Source organism: Lepeophtheirus salmonis, chromosome 6 (genome assembly GCF_016086655.4).
Source record: "Lepeophtheirus salmonis chromosome 6, UVic_Lsal_1.4, whole genome shotgun sequence".
In the NCBI taxonomy this organism is placed as follows: Eukaryota; Metazoa; Arthropoda; class Copepoda; order Siphonostomatoida; family Caligidae; genus Lepeophtheirus; species Lepeophtheirus salmonis.
This window is the reverse complement of record NC_052136.2, coordinates 17,644,512-17,661,767: the sequence shown is the minus strand read 5'-3', so window position 1 is coordinate 17,661,767 and position 17,256 is coordinate 17,644,512. Positions and strand designations below refer to the sequence as shown.

General features: G+C 29.4%; 1 protein-coding gene across 3 annotated transcripts in view; it reads right to left on the bottom strand.

Annotated features, from left to right (window-relative positions):
* Positions 1-6,178: 6,178 nt before the first annotated feature.
* LOC121120902 (uncharacterized) overlaps positions 6,179-17,256 on the bottom strand; it is a 28,096-nt gene continuing 17,018 nt past the window's right edge. For 2 of the 3 annotated variants that reach the window (XM_040715794.2, XM_071889524.1), the window contains 6 exons: positions 9,240-9,732; positions 7,558-8,071; positions 7,274-7,498; positions 6,843-7,217; positions 6,580-6,776; positions 6,179-6,482 (listed from right to left, as the gene is read on the bottom strand). In XM_040715794.2, the coding sequence (XP_040571728.1) occupies positions 6,338-6,482; positions 6,580-6,776; positions 6,843-7,217; positions 7,274-7,498; positions 7,558-8,071; positions 9,240-9,721 (1,938 nt within the window). In that variant the 5' untranslated portion in view covers positions 9,722-9,732 and the 3' untranslated portion in view covers positions 6,179-6,337. Of the gene's footprint in view, positions 6,483-6,579; positions 6,777-6,842; positions 7,218-7,273; positions 7,499-7,557; positions 8,072-9,239; positions 9,733-11,987; positions 12,575-17,256 lie in introns of those variants that run through there. The other variant, XM_071889525.1, reaches the window with a different exon arrangement.

The window sequence follows — 17,256 nt, the reverse complement described above, 5'->3', positions numbered from 1 at the left end:
TCTCATTATGCAGAGAATAGGGTTGGAGTCGATTTGTCGACTATGTGATGAGACAAGAGGAGATAATTATTGTATACATAAAACTTTTTCTTGTATTTTTCTAATTAATAAAAGGTTGGACAGTCTCGAATTTCAAGATAGAAAGAGACGTACACGAAAATTATAGAATTTATCCTAAAATTCTAAATATTATTTTATGAAAAAAAAGTAAAAAAAAACTCGCCCTATATGCAGTACAAAAATAATTCTTTATCGCAACTTTCCTAAGAAAAGAGCATTTTAGGGTAAAACTTGAGTTAAACTTTGGAAATATTGTTAACTCTTCTAAAATAGTTATGCTTTATAAAATGCTTTATTTTGATATATATTTCCTATTTTAATGTAAGAATTATATTTCATAAAATAAAATTATGAAATTTACACTTTCAAAGGCCTGGCTAAGCATTTAAAATTAAGTCAATATGTCAACATACTATATATTTTTTCATTTTTTATCGAATAAACTTTTTTGGAAAAAGTCAGTCAAACTTTATCAGAAAACATTAAATTAATACCAGTCTAATATAGTATATATTATAAAGTATTTTTCATCACCCCCTTTTCCCATAAAATAAATAATACCGTTAAAAAACATATTAATTTTTTTTTTTTGGTATTCTCGTAAAACGATGTACACACAAAAACCAGCTTATTTATTGTATATGTCGCTACATACAATGTTCAACTTTTTTTAGAAAAATGTTTTTATAATTTTAAGTCATTTCTTCAAAAAAAGAAAAAAAAAATCTTAAAAATAGTTTTGAGTATGAAATTTACTTACTGCACATACATCATCACTTAAGTTGACTTCTAAATGTCATATTTTTATAATAAAGAAAAAAACATGTTGTAAAGTATTGATAAAAAACTTATTAAAGTTGAATAAAAATATTACTTTTCTTGGAAAAAATATTCTAATAAGTTTACAGAATAAACAGTACAAGGCTCTCAAATTTCAAAATTAATTTTGCATGATATATATATGTGAAGTCATCATCATTATGATATTATTCAACTGGGATCTCATGCTCTTAAATATGATCAGATAAATAAAAAAAAATATATCGGTACGAGCAGAATTATTGTTTGACTTTATTACACTTCTGGCTTATTTTGAAGCCGTTATGACGGGGTTGGGTTACTCCCATAAGAAATATTGTGATTATAAATCAGCCATAAATACTGTCATTTTTACTAATAGAAGTAAAAATGCGTGAGAAATACCATTTGTGGTGTGAAGGCGTGACATTGGGGTAGAATACTTGAGTATTAAGCTAATTGCGTGAGACTTGAAAACCCTATATTCATAATAAAGGTTTTTACAAATGAACTACGGATATAAGAGATGAAATAATCTTTGCTATACGACATCATGATGGATTATTATCCAGTGACGCAATCATCAATCTACCACAACTAGTTTGAAGTTGTTAATATCTAATCACCAGCACCGGAATGTATTTAAAAGTGGAGGAGGGGATTATAGAATGGGGGCTTCATCAAGGACATCCACTGGTTTTTATTTGAGTGGGGGACGTATGTGGCTTTTTGACAGTTTTGAAAGAATGTTTTTCAAAATAAACTATTTTTTTAGAAGAGACAAAAAAGTTCCTTAATTTGAAATTCGGTAAAAGATTAAACTTGAATGAATAACCTTATCTGTTGATAAAAAAAACAAATTTAAAATAAAAAAAAATAAAATTTTGAAATTTTATGACTATAACTATAAAAATTCGCCAAAGGGGGGGCTGCAAAGTTCCGGCGCTACTGCATTCAGTGCTTATAAATATGATAAATACTTAAGTTAATAATAATAGCGAAAAGTCTGTATCGTGAAATTAAGGGGTTAATGAACGATTAAAATTAGTACTTTAATCTAATATTTGTAATAATGATGGTAGAGGCCGTTTAAAAAAATGCCACGTATTCCAATTATTGGCTCTTGCAACATGTAGCCGTTTAAAAACATGACACGTGTTTCAGGAGCCAATAACGTGAACGTGGAAGAATTGAAGGACCGATAAAATCCTATAATGAAACCCTATACGAGGGTGAAAATTTGGAAACCCCCTATAACCTGCTATAGAAAAAGTGGTAACAAGCTTCTTTCTCGTCTCCTGAGGCGTTTTGCCTTTCATTAAGTAATGTTCAATCAACACACGAAATTCTTTTTTTTTCCATTTTTTGAAAATCACTCCAATTTCTAGATTCAAAGGAATGCCAAACAGATAGAAATATACCGATCTTGCTGAAAGTTGGTGTGTGTCCATTCAAGAGATGCTACTAACTAAACATAACCTCGATACGCCCCAGTAGTACCATCTCTCGCAATTTGTACGGACTTTTCAAATAACCCTCGTATGTTTTAACACTACTCATCGACACCTCCTTTAAGGTGAATATAAATTATGGTAAGAATTTTAAACAATTAGGAGGAAATTTGTCAAGTCGTTTGCAAATATTTTTTTTTTCCGGAAGTACATTATGTACAATGCATAGTATTAATCATTTGCAAACACCAAATGTGCATGCACCAATGAACTCTTGATTATTCTTGACATTTGCCTTATGGAATAGACATTATCATGCAATCAAAAATCCTCACCATAAATGCTATTTTATTTTAGAGTAACTTATAAGAAACTTTGTTTTTAAGGACTTATATTAATAAAGTAGACTGTTGCGACAAAGATTACAAATTGTTAAAGAAAATAACTTATCTGCAGGTGAATGATAAAATACTGTAGACTAAGTACTTTTTTTTCTTTATAAAGAACAAGAGTGTAAAAATGTATAAGGAAAAGTTTGCTCATTAATATACACTTTGAGTACAAAGAAAATCCTACGTTTCACAACACTATGTGTTAAAATATAATAAAACTTGAACTCCAATCACATAAAATAATTCTTATGGGTGATTTTAACCTTCCTCTGGATAGTCCTTTTGAGCCAAGGGGATGTTTATATTGATCCACGAAATTACAGTAACGTTTTTGTAGTTTAAAGTCTCTTCAACTTATTTTTAATTTATTTTACTTGTGTACTTGGAATTTATTTATGATCTGTTAATTTTAATCATCATTAAAAAGTTGAATAAGCTGTCACTACAGTCTCTATCTAATTACCCAGAAAAATTCTAGGATGAAATAGTAGATAATGAAAGCTGAGGAATTCATATTTTATTTAAAAAAAAACAACAGTAAAAAATAATAAATTATATCAAGTCACAGCATCCATTCATTGAAGATCCCAAAAATAATCCATGTTTCTTATATTTAGAGGTGAAGCGATAATTAAATATTCATTTGGTGGTTTGTTATAGGTAAAGAAGGGATCTCCGTAAAGAAAAAACTAAGTTTAGATACTATAAAAGGAAACCTATATACAGTATGTCCATAAATAGATGGTGGTTTTTATTTATAAAAAAAAATCATGAAATAACCTAAACAAGTGATGTCTTTTTTGTCGAAAAACTTAATTTACTTCCCAATATGACGACCTTTATGCTTAATACATTTTTTTATGCGTTTTGGCATGTCTTCATACAGATTATTCAAAGTATCTGGACAAATTTTTTCCCAAGTTTTTCTCAGTTTTTTTAAAATTCATCCTCTGAAGTTGCTGGCGCATTTGCATTGAGTTCCCTCTGTACCAAGGATAACAAACTTTCTATGGGAGACAAAGCTGACATCAGAGACTTGCTGAGAATCTCCGTTACGTAGTACTCGGCCATCACATTTTGGTTTCGTGGAATCAGGTGAAGATCTGACACTGCATGGTTGATGATAACGGCCCAAACATGAATTTTCATCGTAAATTTCACAGATGGAATGGGTTCCACATCTCCCTTATCTCTTACCCAAACCCAATCTGTAGATTTGGGGCATGAAATAGCTCAAATGGACTTTCATCACTGAAGAGTATACATTTCCAGTCATCTGCAGTCCAGTGTTTCCACTGACGACAGAATTGAAGCCGGGCCTTCCTTTGGTTTTCTGAAAGTTAGGGGTGCAGACTAGGTTTGTATGGCAAAGCATTCAAAGAGTGTCTCAGGTAGTTGTGAACAGATGACTCGGATATTGGATAGCCCCTTGAATTCAATCTTGCTGCAAGTTTCTTTGTAGATTGCCTCTTTTTGGTCAAAGATTTTGAAATCCCCAGTTTGGGAACTTTGTTAATTTTTTCTTCCTTCCTCGACCCTTCTGATTTGCAAGGGGTTATCCACCCTTCCTTTTCTTAAACCAATTCTCAATGGTACTGAGAGGAATATGTAATCTTTGAGCAACGTCTCTCTGGCTTGACCCATCCTCAATCATCCCAACACTCTTGGTCCTGGTCTCCAAAGTGTGCTCTCTCACCATTTCGGATATTGAATTCAACTAACATCCTGCGGTGTTTTTTGAGCCCTTTTATACTCATGTATGATGCAATCATCGAAAATTATTGCTTCAGAAAAATTCAATATTGCCCAATGATTGTATCAGCCTAATTTCATTTTATTCCGACCAAAATATTTTTTGAACTATAAAACTGATATTTTTAATACCACCATCAATGTTTGTACATACTGTATATATGTATTTTTTTTGCAATATTTAATGGGTCGGGGTAATGTTAACTTTACCCTCTGAAGTAAGAATTCTCGCTTATCCTTCCTGTATATTGTTTTCAAATGCATAATTAAATAAATACATATAAATTTAATTATACATTTTCCTACTTTAAATCCTATCTCTGGTTATAGTGGCTATATTTTGTTGCTCATCATTTTTACACATCTTTTAAAGGAACCAATTACTTTTCTAGTATTTCAGTTAAGAGTTCTCAATGGCAAAAAATTAACCATAAATGAATATTAAAAAAGATGTATTATACCAGTCTGAATACTATCTGATGGTGATGCCAAACTGTTTTTTTTCAGTTCTTTTATAGAAAAATAAAATTACTTTGCCATTATATGTGATGTTTAACTTTATCTTCGTTACGATTTTGGATCTTATTTTTAAATAAAAAAAAGTCGGTTCAAGCATCCATTTAAGTCCGTATACTTTTTTCTGCAATCAAGAACATACGAAAAGTTCATTCGTAACACTATGGATAAATAGAACTAAAATGGTTTTTTTTAAAAATCCTTTTAATATTGTTGTACATCAATATTGACAATTTTTGTATCATAATCCTTTTATCTAGACGTTTTCTTTGTATATTTTAACTAAGCATAAACAAGCCAAAATAACTACTACACGTCTATTTCTCAGTCTTCTGATCACTTGGCTTATGTTGTGTCAATCATCTTTCGAAACACAATACTGTCAAATAATTTTCTTGTTACTTATATATATTTATAGATACGAAAATGATGCATGAGCGTTACTCACTTATATTAGTATGTTTAAAAACAATCAAAAGTGTAGCAAAATAATACAACTCCATGAATGATAATATTATTTAAATATGAATATATTTATTATATATAAATTCAAATTCAAAATTATATTCGGAGCAGAACAAAATTAAATTAAAAGGAATAAGCCTTTTAATTTGTTTATATTGTGTCCTCAAACTACATACTGTTACACCATCTTGCTGATAATATATTTTTTTAAGTTTGATCATATCCCATGCATAGAAGAATACTAAATTCAAAATATAGCAAATAATTGACATAGTATTCATATACATCGTATCTCTTGACAAGTCCTCCAAGAAAAGAAAGGAAAAAGCGCCGAAATTAACAAGAAGACATAATTGACTTCCTTTTTTCCACGAGTTGACCTATTCAAAATTGAACAATACTCAGTATGTATATGCTCATTACTCACTCATTGTTTAACAAGATTTAATTCAAGTTTTATGTATGAACGTTTAGGACACTGATCAAACAACGTATTAGACAAATATAGTTATTAGTTGTCCAATTCCTTCCAACTATGAAAGTATTAATCCATAACTGTTGATAATTGTTCATAGCTTGACATGAACTAATTAAAACTCCATAAATCAATGTTCAAACCACTGTTTAGAAGAAAATAACTGAAAAAGTTATTTAAATGGAAAACTATCGATAAATGTATTCATTCGTAACTTTTATTAACTATCTCTAATTGTAAACCTATAACCGATAGCTTCGAGAATAATATTTTGATACATAAATTTATTTCACTTGTTTTAACACAAAAAATATATGAACATATTGATATCCTTTTAATGGTACAACAAATAAATAGTTTTTAAATTTAGATAAAGACACATAAATATGCGTTTGTAAAATGATAAGAGTAATGTGAATACTCAATACTCATCGTACATGAAACAACTTCATCATTTTATTACGAAATTCCTTTCCAACACAGCAGTAAATTATAAAGTTAAGGGATGAATTTAGTACAAGGAATACGTAATGAGTATTGTGAAGAATATACGAAACAACTGGAACATGATGCCTGAAATATTAATAATATCATAAATTTAAAAAAAATACACTGAAAAAGGTACGAAATTGGTAATGGAATTAGAATTAGCAGTTATGAAATGACATACCTTCCGAGTGTATGACAATATTTGAAATGCTCCATGGTATGAACATCTGGATTTGCAACCTCATATACTTTTAGTGAGAGTCGATACGAGTGACAAACTATGAAAATAATCACAATCGCCACCAAAATCATGGTGGATTTTTCTCGTCTCTTTCGAAAATGATCCGCCTCTCGACAAGATGTTGAAATGTTCTTTTGCTAGGATTAATATGTATAAAAATAAATAATGAAGACAAAATATAGAGATAAATAATGGTGCCTTACTCGATTGATCCTAGACTGAAATCGACTGGAATATGATCTTGAGGATGAGTTTCGAAATAGGGGTTCTTGAGGAGAAGGATCTAAATTATTCAAGTTATGTCTTATATTAGTGTGATTCTTTCCCTCACTCCTCTTAAATTGATGCCCATTTCGCTCCATCGAGGATCGATTATTGTTACTTTTACTCCGTTTACTACTCGAAAAACTGGGATGTTTCTCATTCCCTAGCTGCCCCATGTCAATATTGATGTCTTTATTAACGGAGTCGTTATTATTATTATTGAGAGTCGTTGTTAAAGTTACGTTTTCAGTGCAGCGAACAGGTCTTGAAGAACCACCAACGTAGCGGCACTCAAATTTAGCAGAAGCTCGAATCTGAGTTTATAAAAAACCATAAAGAAGAATAGTTTAGATACAATTTAATTACATACTTTAAGATAGATCCTTAGGTTGAAGTAGACAAGGGCCATGAGTGGAATAAATCCTGTGGAGATTAAATCATCCCAGTAACTACTGAATCGAATATAGTTTGGATCTTCCATAAGCTTAGTAGTCCAATAGTCAGTGTTGTTATCCACAATTTCAAAATGAAAGAATCGGGGGATTTTGAGCGTGATTGAAATAAAGAATACAGTAAGTACAAACTTATATGCGGCCTGGAATGAAAATTTTATTAATGAAGGATATCTTTTCCTTTCTTGATTGTGAACCATACTTGTCTTTGCGTCATGGGATGACAAACCGCTCGATATCTCTCTGCAGAAACTGCCACCACAAGGAAAATCGTTGCTGTTTGAATAATTCCCTTAATAGGATAAAATAAATGGGGATAGCTAAGTCGGTACCAAATGGGTTCGTTGGGTAGAAAACAACCAATAATAGCCTTCTCAATTATCAAATCCAAGATCATGCAGTTATCAGCCACAGCCAAGGCTATCAAAAGTTTATTAAAGTTCATATTGGAGTCCCTTTCACGAAGTATGATGCAGGTAAGAATGTTTCCGCAGAGTCCAAATATCCCAATGGCAACAATCCCAATTCCTTCAAGCCAAAATTTGACACGATTACGAAACACTCCATACTCATCCATGAGTTCGTGGCATGTGTAGTTTAACTGCTTGCTGTCACTTTGTAGAAATTGTTTAAGAGAGTCCAGAATTTTTGGAAGATTTTTGAGAAAGGTAAGCAAGCATTCTTCTTGAAGAGATTCCCTTTTTTCAGAGCATATCCTTTAGACAAGAGAGGATTAAAAGCTACATATCCATGTAATTTTAATGTAAGACATCTTCTTTCACGTTAGAAAGCATTCGAATATTTTTTCAGTTATTATTATCATAATAATGCATTATTCATTTGCAAATATGCATGTAAAAAAAATTTACAATCAGAAGTTGTATTTATTTAGCATTCATACATTTAGTAAAGTGTATTATAATTGGATAAATGTAATTAAATTCCATTCTTCCTTTATAAAGAGAAGTCTAGATAATTATTGCAAAATCATACAAGATAAAGCTACTTTGTAGATTATAATTTTGTGGTATTAAATGAAAAAGGATTTTAGATGTAACTGACAATTATTTAAAACTTTTGTTTTTTTAAATTAATTTCTATGAAGGATACCAAGAGTAGTTACAAATTAAGGCAATAAATTATAACAGTATAATATTAGGTTAATGTATGTGAAAAAGATTCAATTTTTAGTCAATTTTTTTTTTCAAAATGTTAGGTAAAACAAATTACCTTGAGGATAAATATTATTGTAATAATTCAGTCTGTTTTTCATTATTTTGCTCTAGCTTATATCATACGAATTAATGAACATTGTACTATCACTTGATCTGATTTATCCAAACATGAAACCTTTAATAATGGGTAGGATTCAAATGCAATTTGTAGGAAAACCACTGACTTGTACACACTTTAAATAGATTCAAACACTAGTAGACATTTGTTTGTCTCTCTGAGTAAATCATATCAGGTTTTCATCAAATAAACAATAATAGAAAGTGTTACAACTGTCTCAGATCTCTCTTACATATACTTATATTCCATAAACTAGTTACAATATAAACTTCATACTTTAATGACTAAGATACTTAATATTTTCAATACAATCATAAACATTGGTTACCTACATAAATTGAGGGACCCTTAATTATCTACTTAATTACTTTTATTGATAAATAAATGGGAATTACTTTATCAAAGGATTATAAAATGTTTCAATTCAATTGGAATTTTAATTGATTTTTTAAATCACATATTTGCCTGTTCTTGTAAAGAATAACTATTGCATTGCTTTGAAGTTGCCCTCAAAAATCAACAGAAACATATTTTTATTTTATGCAAACAGTGTAACTTTTTTCGAAAACAAAAATATAAAAATGTTTTTACCTTGTCTTATCCCTCATAAATTTCTCGACAACTTCCTCACATGAGAAAGACTCTCCAACTTTTTCATCAAATAGCGAAGAAAAGTCTGTAATACTACAAAGAGACTTTGCTCTATCTGTGAGTGTTGTAGTTCCAGTATCCCATCCTGAAGGAGGAAAGGATTCCAGAGTCTCTGCTCTTCTCTGAATTCGATTATACATAATAAGTGTAATAATATTTCCTGGTAGACAGAGAGCCGCCCAGACAAGGAAAGCTTGAATGGAAAACACACGAGAGTCCTTCATACGGAAAACACGTCGTAGACAACTTGTTGAAGATTGGAAACAAAATCGTTTACTACAGGATATGTTAGGAGATGCAGTTGGAGATGGAGGCTTTTTAACTCGAGTTCTTGGAGTTCCTACTGAGCCACTCCGCTTGATAAAACTTTTGAATCCGTTTGGATGGATCACGAACGTTGTTTCACATGTCAGGGATGCCATAGGAGCTTATTCTGTAATTAGATAAATAAATATATTGTATTTAAAATCACTCTCTGTGTTTCTTCTTCAAAATGCGGTGGATTTATTTACAACTATTTTATAATAACATACAAATTTAGACAAGAAGATGAAAACTAAAAACTTGAGCTTTCAGACTCAAATATCCAATCCTCTGTATTTACATTAAATTAAAACCCTCGGAAAAAGAGACGGATTGATTAAAAATCTGTTAAAAATGATTATTCAATAGTCATAACTTTTCCACTCATAACTTTTAATTACCAGCTTTACTTCACTAACATACACATTTACACTCTATTTTTTTGTTTGGTATGATTTTCCCTCCTTTTTACCGTACCTTTGCTTTAAACGTTGACTGGTTTGCAGTGTAATTTGTTTTTGTAAAACTGTGAAAATTCACAACAGTTATAATAATTTATTTTGTAACTTTTACAAACTCATAGAACAAATGGCATTCAATAATTAAGATGAAATATTTCTAAATAGAGAATAGATCTGTGATTTTTATTATAATATAGTCGAAATTAGTTAGATGTTCATATACAAATATCTAAATTTAATCATCTTTGAATTTTTCAATGACCATTACTTATTAATCAATAATTTTTTGCTTATTATAAAGTTCAAATGTCAACAATTCCACCGCTCATTTATACATAATACATGAGCTAAAAAGTCCTGTACTTCGCACATAGATGGTGCTATTTTTAAATTCCCTTCTAATTGTGAGTTATTGTGGTAGGAGTGATGCTACTTTTGATATTTGCAGAACAATGGATCAAAAAAAATAAAAAAATCTTACTATAAAGTGAATAAATAAATACAATTTAAAGGTAATCCAATTTTGAACGAAAAAAAAACAACAAACGTGTTTTCTTAATTCAGCACGGAACTTTTCAGTCCATGTGTTACATAATTAATGAATAAGTCATTTTAATTAATCAAAATGCAAGGATATTATCCATACATGACAAGAACATTTTTGTGCCTGTGTTATAATGCTTAGATTATAGAAATATAGCAGTCCCAAAATATAGATATCCTGTTGGATCCTGTACTAAATCTATACTATGCAAATACTTGTGAAAAGTATTCATAAAAGACAATGTTTTAAAAGTTAAAACGTTTTTTGTAGGACCAATAATAGGATCTGAACGGATACAATCCTACTAATTTATACTATTTGTGTTTAAAGTTGATTTTATGATGAATTACATTTTACTACATGAAACAAAAACCTTTATTGTAACTTATACATATATAAGCAAATGTTTTCAGTTTTTCAAACACCTTTTTCCAGATTTCTTTATGTAATTCTTAATTTAATCTAATTTTGCACTTTATTATTATTATTTTTTTTCATTATAAGCGATAACAATATTAATACGATTGTGAATTAAAGACTGAACATTACATTTTTAATTTAGAAATAGATTATAATCACACTTCTAAAGTTATTAAAGATTTAGTTTTTAGATAAAAGTTATATAGTTAAAATGAAGGATTATTTTTTTTGGACGTTTGATGGTTATTTTGTTGTTTTGTGCCGATTAATTATTTTCAGGTCTAGTGTGTGTTTTCTTAAAAATCCTTTTAATATAGAATTTTCTATTTTTCTTTTTATGAAAAAAAGAAGATTTAATTAATAAAAATTTTTTTTTTTTCTTTTTTCTTTTCTTTTTGCTTTTTATACTTATGTAATATTTATAATTTTGCAAGATCATTTTAACTCTGTACGGTTGATTATGCTTAATATTCTATTAATAGCAAAACAAATATCAGTTACTTATAGGTAATATATGTATAGCCTTGAAACGTCTTATAAAATTATAAGAGCCCTTCATTTCTTACAAATCTTAACATCAGAAAATATTTTTGCTATTAAAATAACTTACATGTTTCTTTGTAGTTAAAATTTAAGTTAACTCATGTTGATAGAAAAAATATTTGATGAAGAAAAAGTGATGCAAATAATAATTTTTGACTCTGCCAAACCAAAACTCTTCATTTGTAATGATGCTCACTTAGAATAATTACATTAAGAATAATGATGCATTATGGAAAATCCTTATATGGGTAGTACAACATGAATTTTCGTATCAAATATTCATCCGATTATTCAAATGATTGTTTTCAGAATACAAATACATGGTGGGGATTATAACTACGGAAAAGTTAAGGGTAATGTATATATCAATTTATTTCCAAAAATTAATTTTGGCATTCGCAAATCTTTTGTTCTTACATGATGGATTCCATAGGGAAGTCAATCCCTCAAACCACCCACCCCCAACTTCAACCATAGACTTTCACCTGGACTTGAACCTAAAACAGTCCATGCTGAGGAACTCCTTGTCCATGTTGGCCACTGTCTCGTGCATGGAAGCCCGCAAGGAGTCAGTAGTGCTATGTGTAAGTTTGTTCTCTCTAAGACGCCCCCACAAATAGTATTTAAAGCAGTTCAGATCTGGATAGCTAGGATGCCACACTTCCTTTGACCAAAACATAAAAGTATTAAAGATGTTATGTTTTTCCGGAATAAATCCAGTTACAATTACTCGGCTTGGACAAACCGAACCAATTTAACATTCTAGCTTGACATTGGATTTGTAAATATCTATTGAAGCTCTCTAAAATAATTATTTATAGAGTTATTGTGTCCTTGGGCGTGAGCCCTGCAAGGAGGCACACAATAATAACCACACAGCCTTCGTATTCGGAGAAATTCTCAAGTGTAATTGCATCTTTTCTGATGCAATTTTGCATATTGCAGATATTGAAGTGTACATTTTTTCTATATTTCAAATCCCGGCCCTGTTCTTTTGTTTCCAGCTCCGATTTGAAAATAAATATGGATATTTCAGTACTTTTTGATACATTTTTGACTAAATTTACTTACACAAATTTACAGGGATTAATTATGCAATCAAATTACAGCTGACACCAAAATAAAGAAGTTATTATTTAAGTCCATGTAAAAATGTCGGAACAACAACAAAAAGGCATGTCCTGCCACTCCCAAGAAGGCTGCAGAGACTACCTACAACATCAAGAAAATCATCACAATTCCATAAAACCAATAAGAATCAACAATTCTGCCGTAACAATATGGATTAATTCTGCCCTGCCTTGATTAGGTTCTCCCTCAGTCCTGACCTCAAACTCCTGGACTTTGCATTTTGGGGTGTCTTTGTGAATAATGTCTCTTGCACCTCTCATCCATATTTGGATACGCTCTGAGCTGCCATCATGATAAAGTGCTAGTCAAATAATTTGTGTTTATTTTAGTTAACTAATATTGTATTTGTATACATGAAAAATGAATCAATAATTACTAATTATTTCGCTTATATTACATTTTAATGCAGTTAATTATTTAATCAATAATGAACGAAGTATTACTCATTTTCGACATTGTTGCCCATTCAATAGGTTGAAAAAACTGTTTATATTTATCATTGATTTAAATGAATTAAATGCAAAAACAAATATATTCAATAAGATCAATTTCAACTAAATTTTATTTAAAAACAAATAGATTATCATCAAATTTACCAAACAATAACATAAAATAAAGCAAAGAAATCAAAAATTCTTTAGACATGTATGAATTTGTATAAAATGCATGTCTAATAACTACGAAATAAAATCCGAAGAAAGAGTATAGTGTAGAAAAAAATTAAGAAGCTTATTTGGAGGTGGTACTTGTAAAATCATCAATATTTAAAAATTTACATCATTTTTTTGTAAATTTGTAACAAAACACGGAAAAGATGAATGTTTTTATCCTGTTTTGACCTGTTGAAAATCTCTTACAAGTGAATAAAAATTAACTTTGTTTCAGGTCAAAAATAACAATTATAATCTAATTTTGTTTTAAATGAGTAAAACACACCTTCAGTTTAAAAAAGAGAAAATAAATTTGACTACTAGTAGAAAACAATCCAAAATATATCAGACATAAATAATTTCCGTCTTTTTAAAAGTCATGAAATTTTCATATTAATAAAAAAAGTACTCTAGAAACTGCTCTGACATCAATCCAATTTCTCCCGTCCACACTCACGGAGGTAAAAACCGATACATATTCTTGATTTAATTTTTCAAAACTTTTGAAACTGGTATCAGATTCGTGAAAGATTGATTTTACGCTCCTTAATACATATATATATATATATACTTACAAAGGATTACAATCTTTTTAAAACTCTTTTTTTTTTTAGTACCTCCACTTATTTATAAAATGAAGGTAGATGCAATTGTACTATATATATTTTTTAACTGAATTTAAAAAGGATAATAGAAGTTTACTGCAAAACAACTTTCTATAAACATTTTTTGCACAAATACTGTTGTATGTTATACATAGGATCAATTATAATGCATTTGAATATTTATTGATGAGATATAAAAAACAAAACAAAAAAACAGTAAAAAATAGAAAATACAAGGAATATTCATTTATTAGGTTTTATTATGAGGACAAACCCTTATAAAAGTCTACAAATAATATCCTTAATATTTTGAAATCCTATAAAAATACATTTATAGATATTTAATAGATAACATTAAATATAGATATAGACACAAAAGTAGGAGATCCACTGCTGAGAATAAAGAGAGAAAGAGAGAGAGATAAAGGAAGTCCAAAAAGTTGTAAAAAACAAATTATGTTCTCTTTAAATGTTCACACAACCTCTAAAATGCTTTCTTTCGTAATTATCTACTATAATAGTTATAATACAATTTAGTCATATTAAAATATTTGTCTATAATTCTGAATTAAGTAACTTATGTCAGATCAGATCAGATTCCTGGGATTTGGGGGGGGGGGGAAGTTATTATTACTGTTTTTTTGATAATAAGTTGATTTTTTTTCATAAAACAAGTTCAATTATAATTATAAAAAATGTATGGCCTTTTTCTGAAAGCCACGAGGCTATGAGAGAAAAAATAAGACCATATTTGGAATTGAGGGATCAAACTATACCAAGTTAAGCATAAGCTGTTCTTGGGTATAAAAAAGTGTGATTTTGTTAGAATGTTTCATCCGTGTCTCAAAGCAATTTAGTTGTTGATTCGAAAATGCACCAAAAAAAAATTTAAAAAAAAATCTTTAAAAACGAATCATTGTACCAACTGAAAAAGGGAAAACGTCTATTAAATACGAATTAAAAAAGGGGATTAGGAAGAGAATTAGAAAATTATGTATATTATTAGTATGGATCTTCATTTTGGTTAAAGGAGGAACATATTTCTAATTATTATGTTGTCTATCGACAAGCTCTACTCAATTTTGGAGTTATTTATCATACGGGTGCGTTCTAGTTGTATATATTAATATAAAATAGAATAAATTGTTCTTTAAAGCCTTTCCATACATGTTTTTTGTATTTATTTGAATAATTAGTATACAAATTACAGTTTTTGAAAAGTGACGTTTAAATAGCAGAAATGATACAAAGTTAAATAACGAAATTTGTAAACTTCTGTTATAAGCAATCCACATAATATGTATTTAAAAAAAGGATGTTAATGAATACACATATATATTAGTAAGTTATGAGTTTATATATATTACCTTTTATATCAACCTATAGGTGAACACATTAACCTTTAAATTACATTCATCAGGATTAAATAAATCCACTTGAATTATAAATTCTATTTGAAATCAACGTAAAATGTTGATTATAAATAAGCAGTTTATTTTCATATAACATACTGATTTATTTTTGGGTCCAGCCCATAAAAAGAGGTAAACATACAGGAAATACCTAATTATACGTAAATTTCATTACAAATATGTAAAAAATGGTGTCACATACTACTAAAATTAGATTCCTGAAATAGTTTGCCTTTTGCATTGCATAATCCAACAATTTGGGCGTATGTAAATAAGTACATTGAATTAATAGTGGTTATTAAATACCCGTTTATGTTAGACTTGATTTCTTTCTTGATATTAGAATTTGCGAGAAATGAAATAAAGATTAATGGCTATTAATGGAGACAATATTCTAGGATTTTTTATATATCAATCACCAATTCTTTTATCTTTTTTTTTTACAAAAAAAGATCAATACCATTCATATAAAAGTCTATAATAATATATCAATACACTCTTACTTCCATTGAGTTAAGATGCAAACATATAATATCTACATCTTAAGTAGAGTACCAACATTAAAAAACAAATTTTTACGAGGATGTAATAGACCTCGTTCCTTTGGGATGAAGGAAATCCTCGATAACACTCTCCGGTAGAAATACTGGCTTCAAACAAACTTTTGAGATGTTGTCTATCTTGGATCCAAAATCTAAGGAGTAATAGTTTCATCATTTTCAAGAGCGAGGCCTATTACCTCCTCTTCGTCGTAGTTCCTTCTTCCAAAATTTTAATTGCAAACTTGTAACTACTTGTTGATTGCTTGTAAGTATGCCGTTCTGTTTTGTTATATTTCTTCTAGGAGGATGAATAGAAACGAGAGATGGACGTGATTTGTTGTCTATCTATGTAAGTTTATACCAAAGACTATTTATTTTATTCAGATCATATGTATGCACATCATATAAAGACACCGAGTGTATCTTGTAGGATTGACTCACTACATACTTAAGTATTTTAGCTTAAAATGATCTCTCCTATCCAAGACCTGCATCTAAAAACAATTAAACATCGTAATGAGGACAAAATGATGATTATTTAAAACAATAATACAATAATCAACTCAAAACGTAATAATCAACTTATTGGTCTCTCTCGATGAAAGCAATCATACCTCCGAACAATTGTTTTTAAACTTGTCGTATATCCAGTTAAATCTTACGGTTTGTAATTGACAATTTCAATGGAATGATCCGAGGAATCACCTCAAATGTTCGGAAAAAACACGAAAGCTATTACCCTTAAGTTTTCTCTAAGAATTGGTTCTCCCCATTCCAATTTATTGGCAATAAGTATTGCCTAATTTTCCACACTTTTTTTGTCTTTGCTTTGTCGGCAAGCCGAACAAAATTGCTGCTTTTAATATACATTAACTTTTCCGCCTCTATATTAAAAGAAATAAATTATTGTAAAAAGTAAACCACTCGACAAAAGCATTTAAAATATTGTTAAAAAAATTTCCACAATATATACAGGGATCGTAGAAAACTGGGATTGTGAGGTAAATCTGCAATATAGTAAATATTTCTAGAGGGGTAATGACAGCTACGATACTTTTCTCCGAAACATTCATAAAATTGTTGAAGTTACTTCCCGTTTACTCTTTTTTTCATCCTTTTTAGATTAATGTATATAATGTTTAAGTAGGTCAAATAAATCAGATCCCATAAATCCGTATCTATTTCGTATTTTTGTTTGTTTTCCATTAATAGCAAGAGTTCTTTTATGTCATTACTTTGGTTAAATAATTGTTTTATACATATACGTATGGTATATAAAAAAACAGGGAATGAATATACATAAATATATTTTTCTATTCTGCGATAAACATTTTTATCTGTTTTGT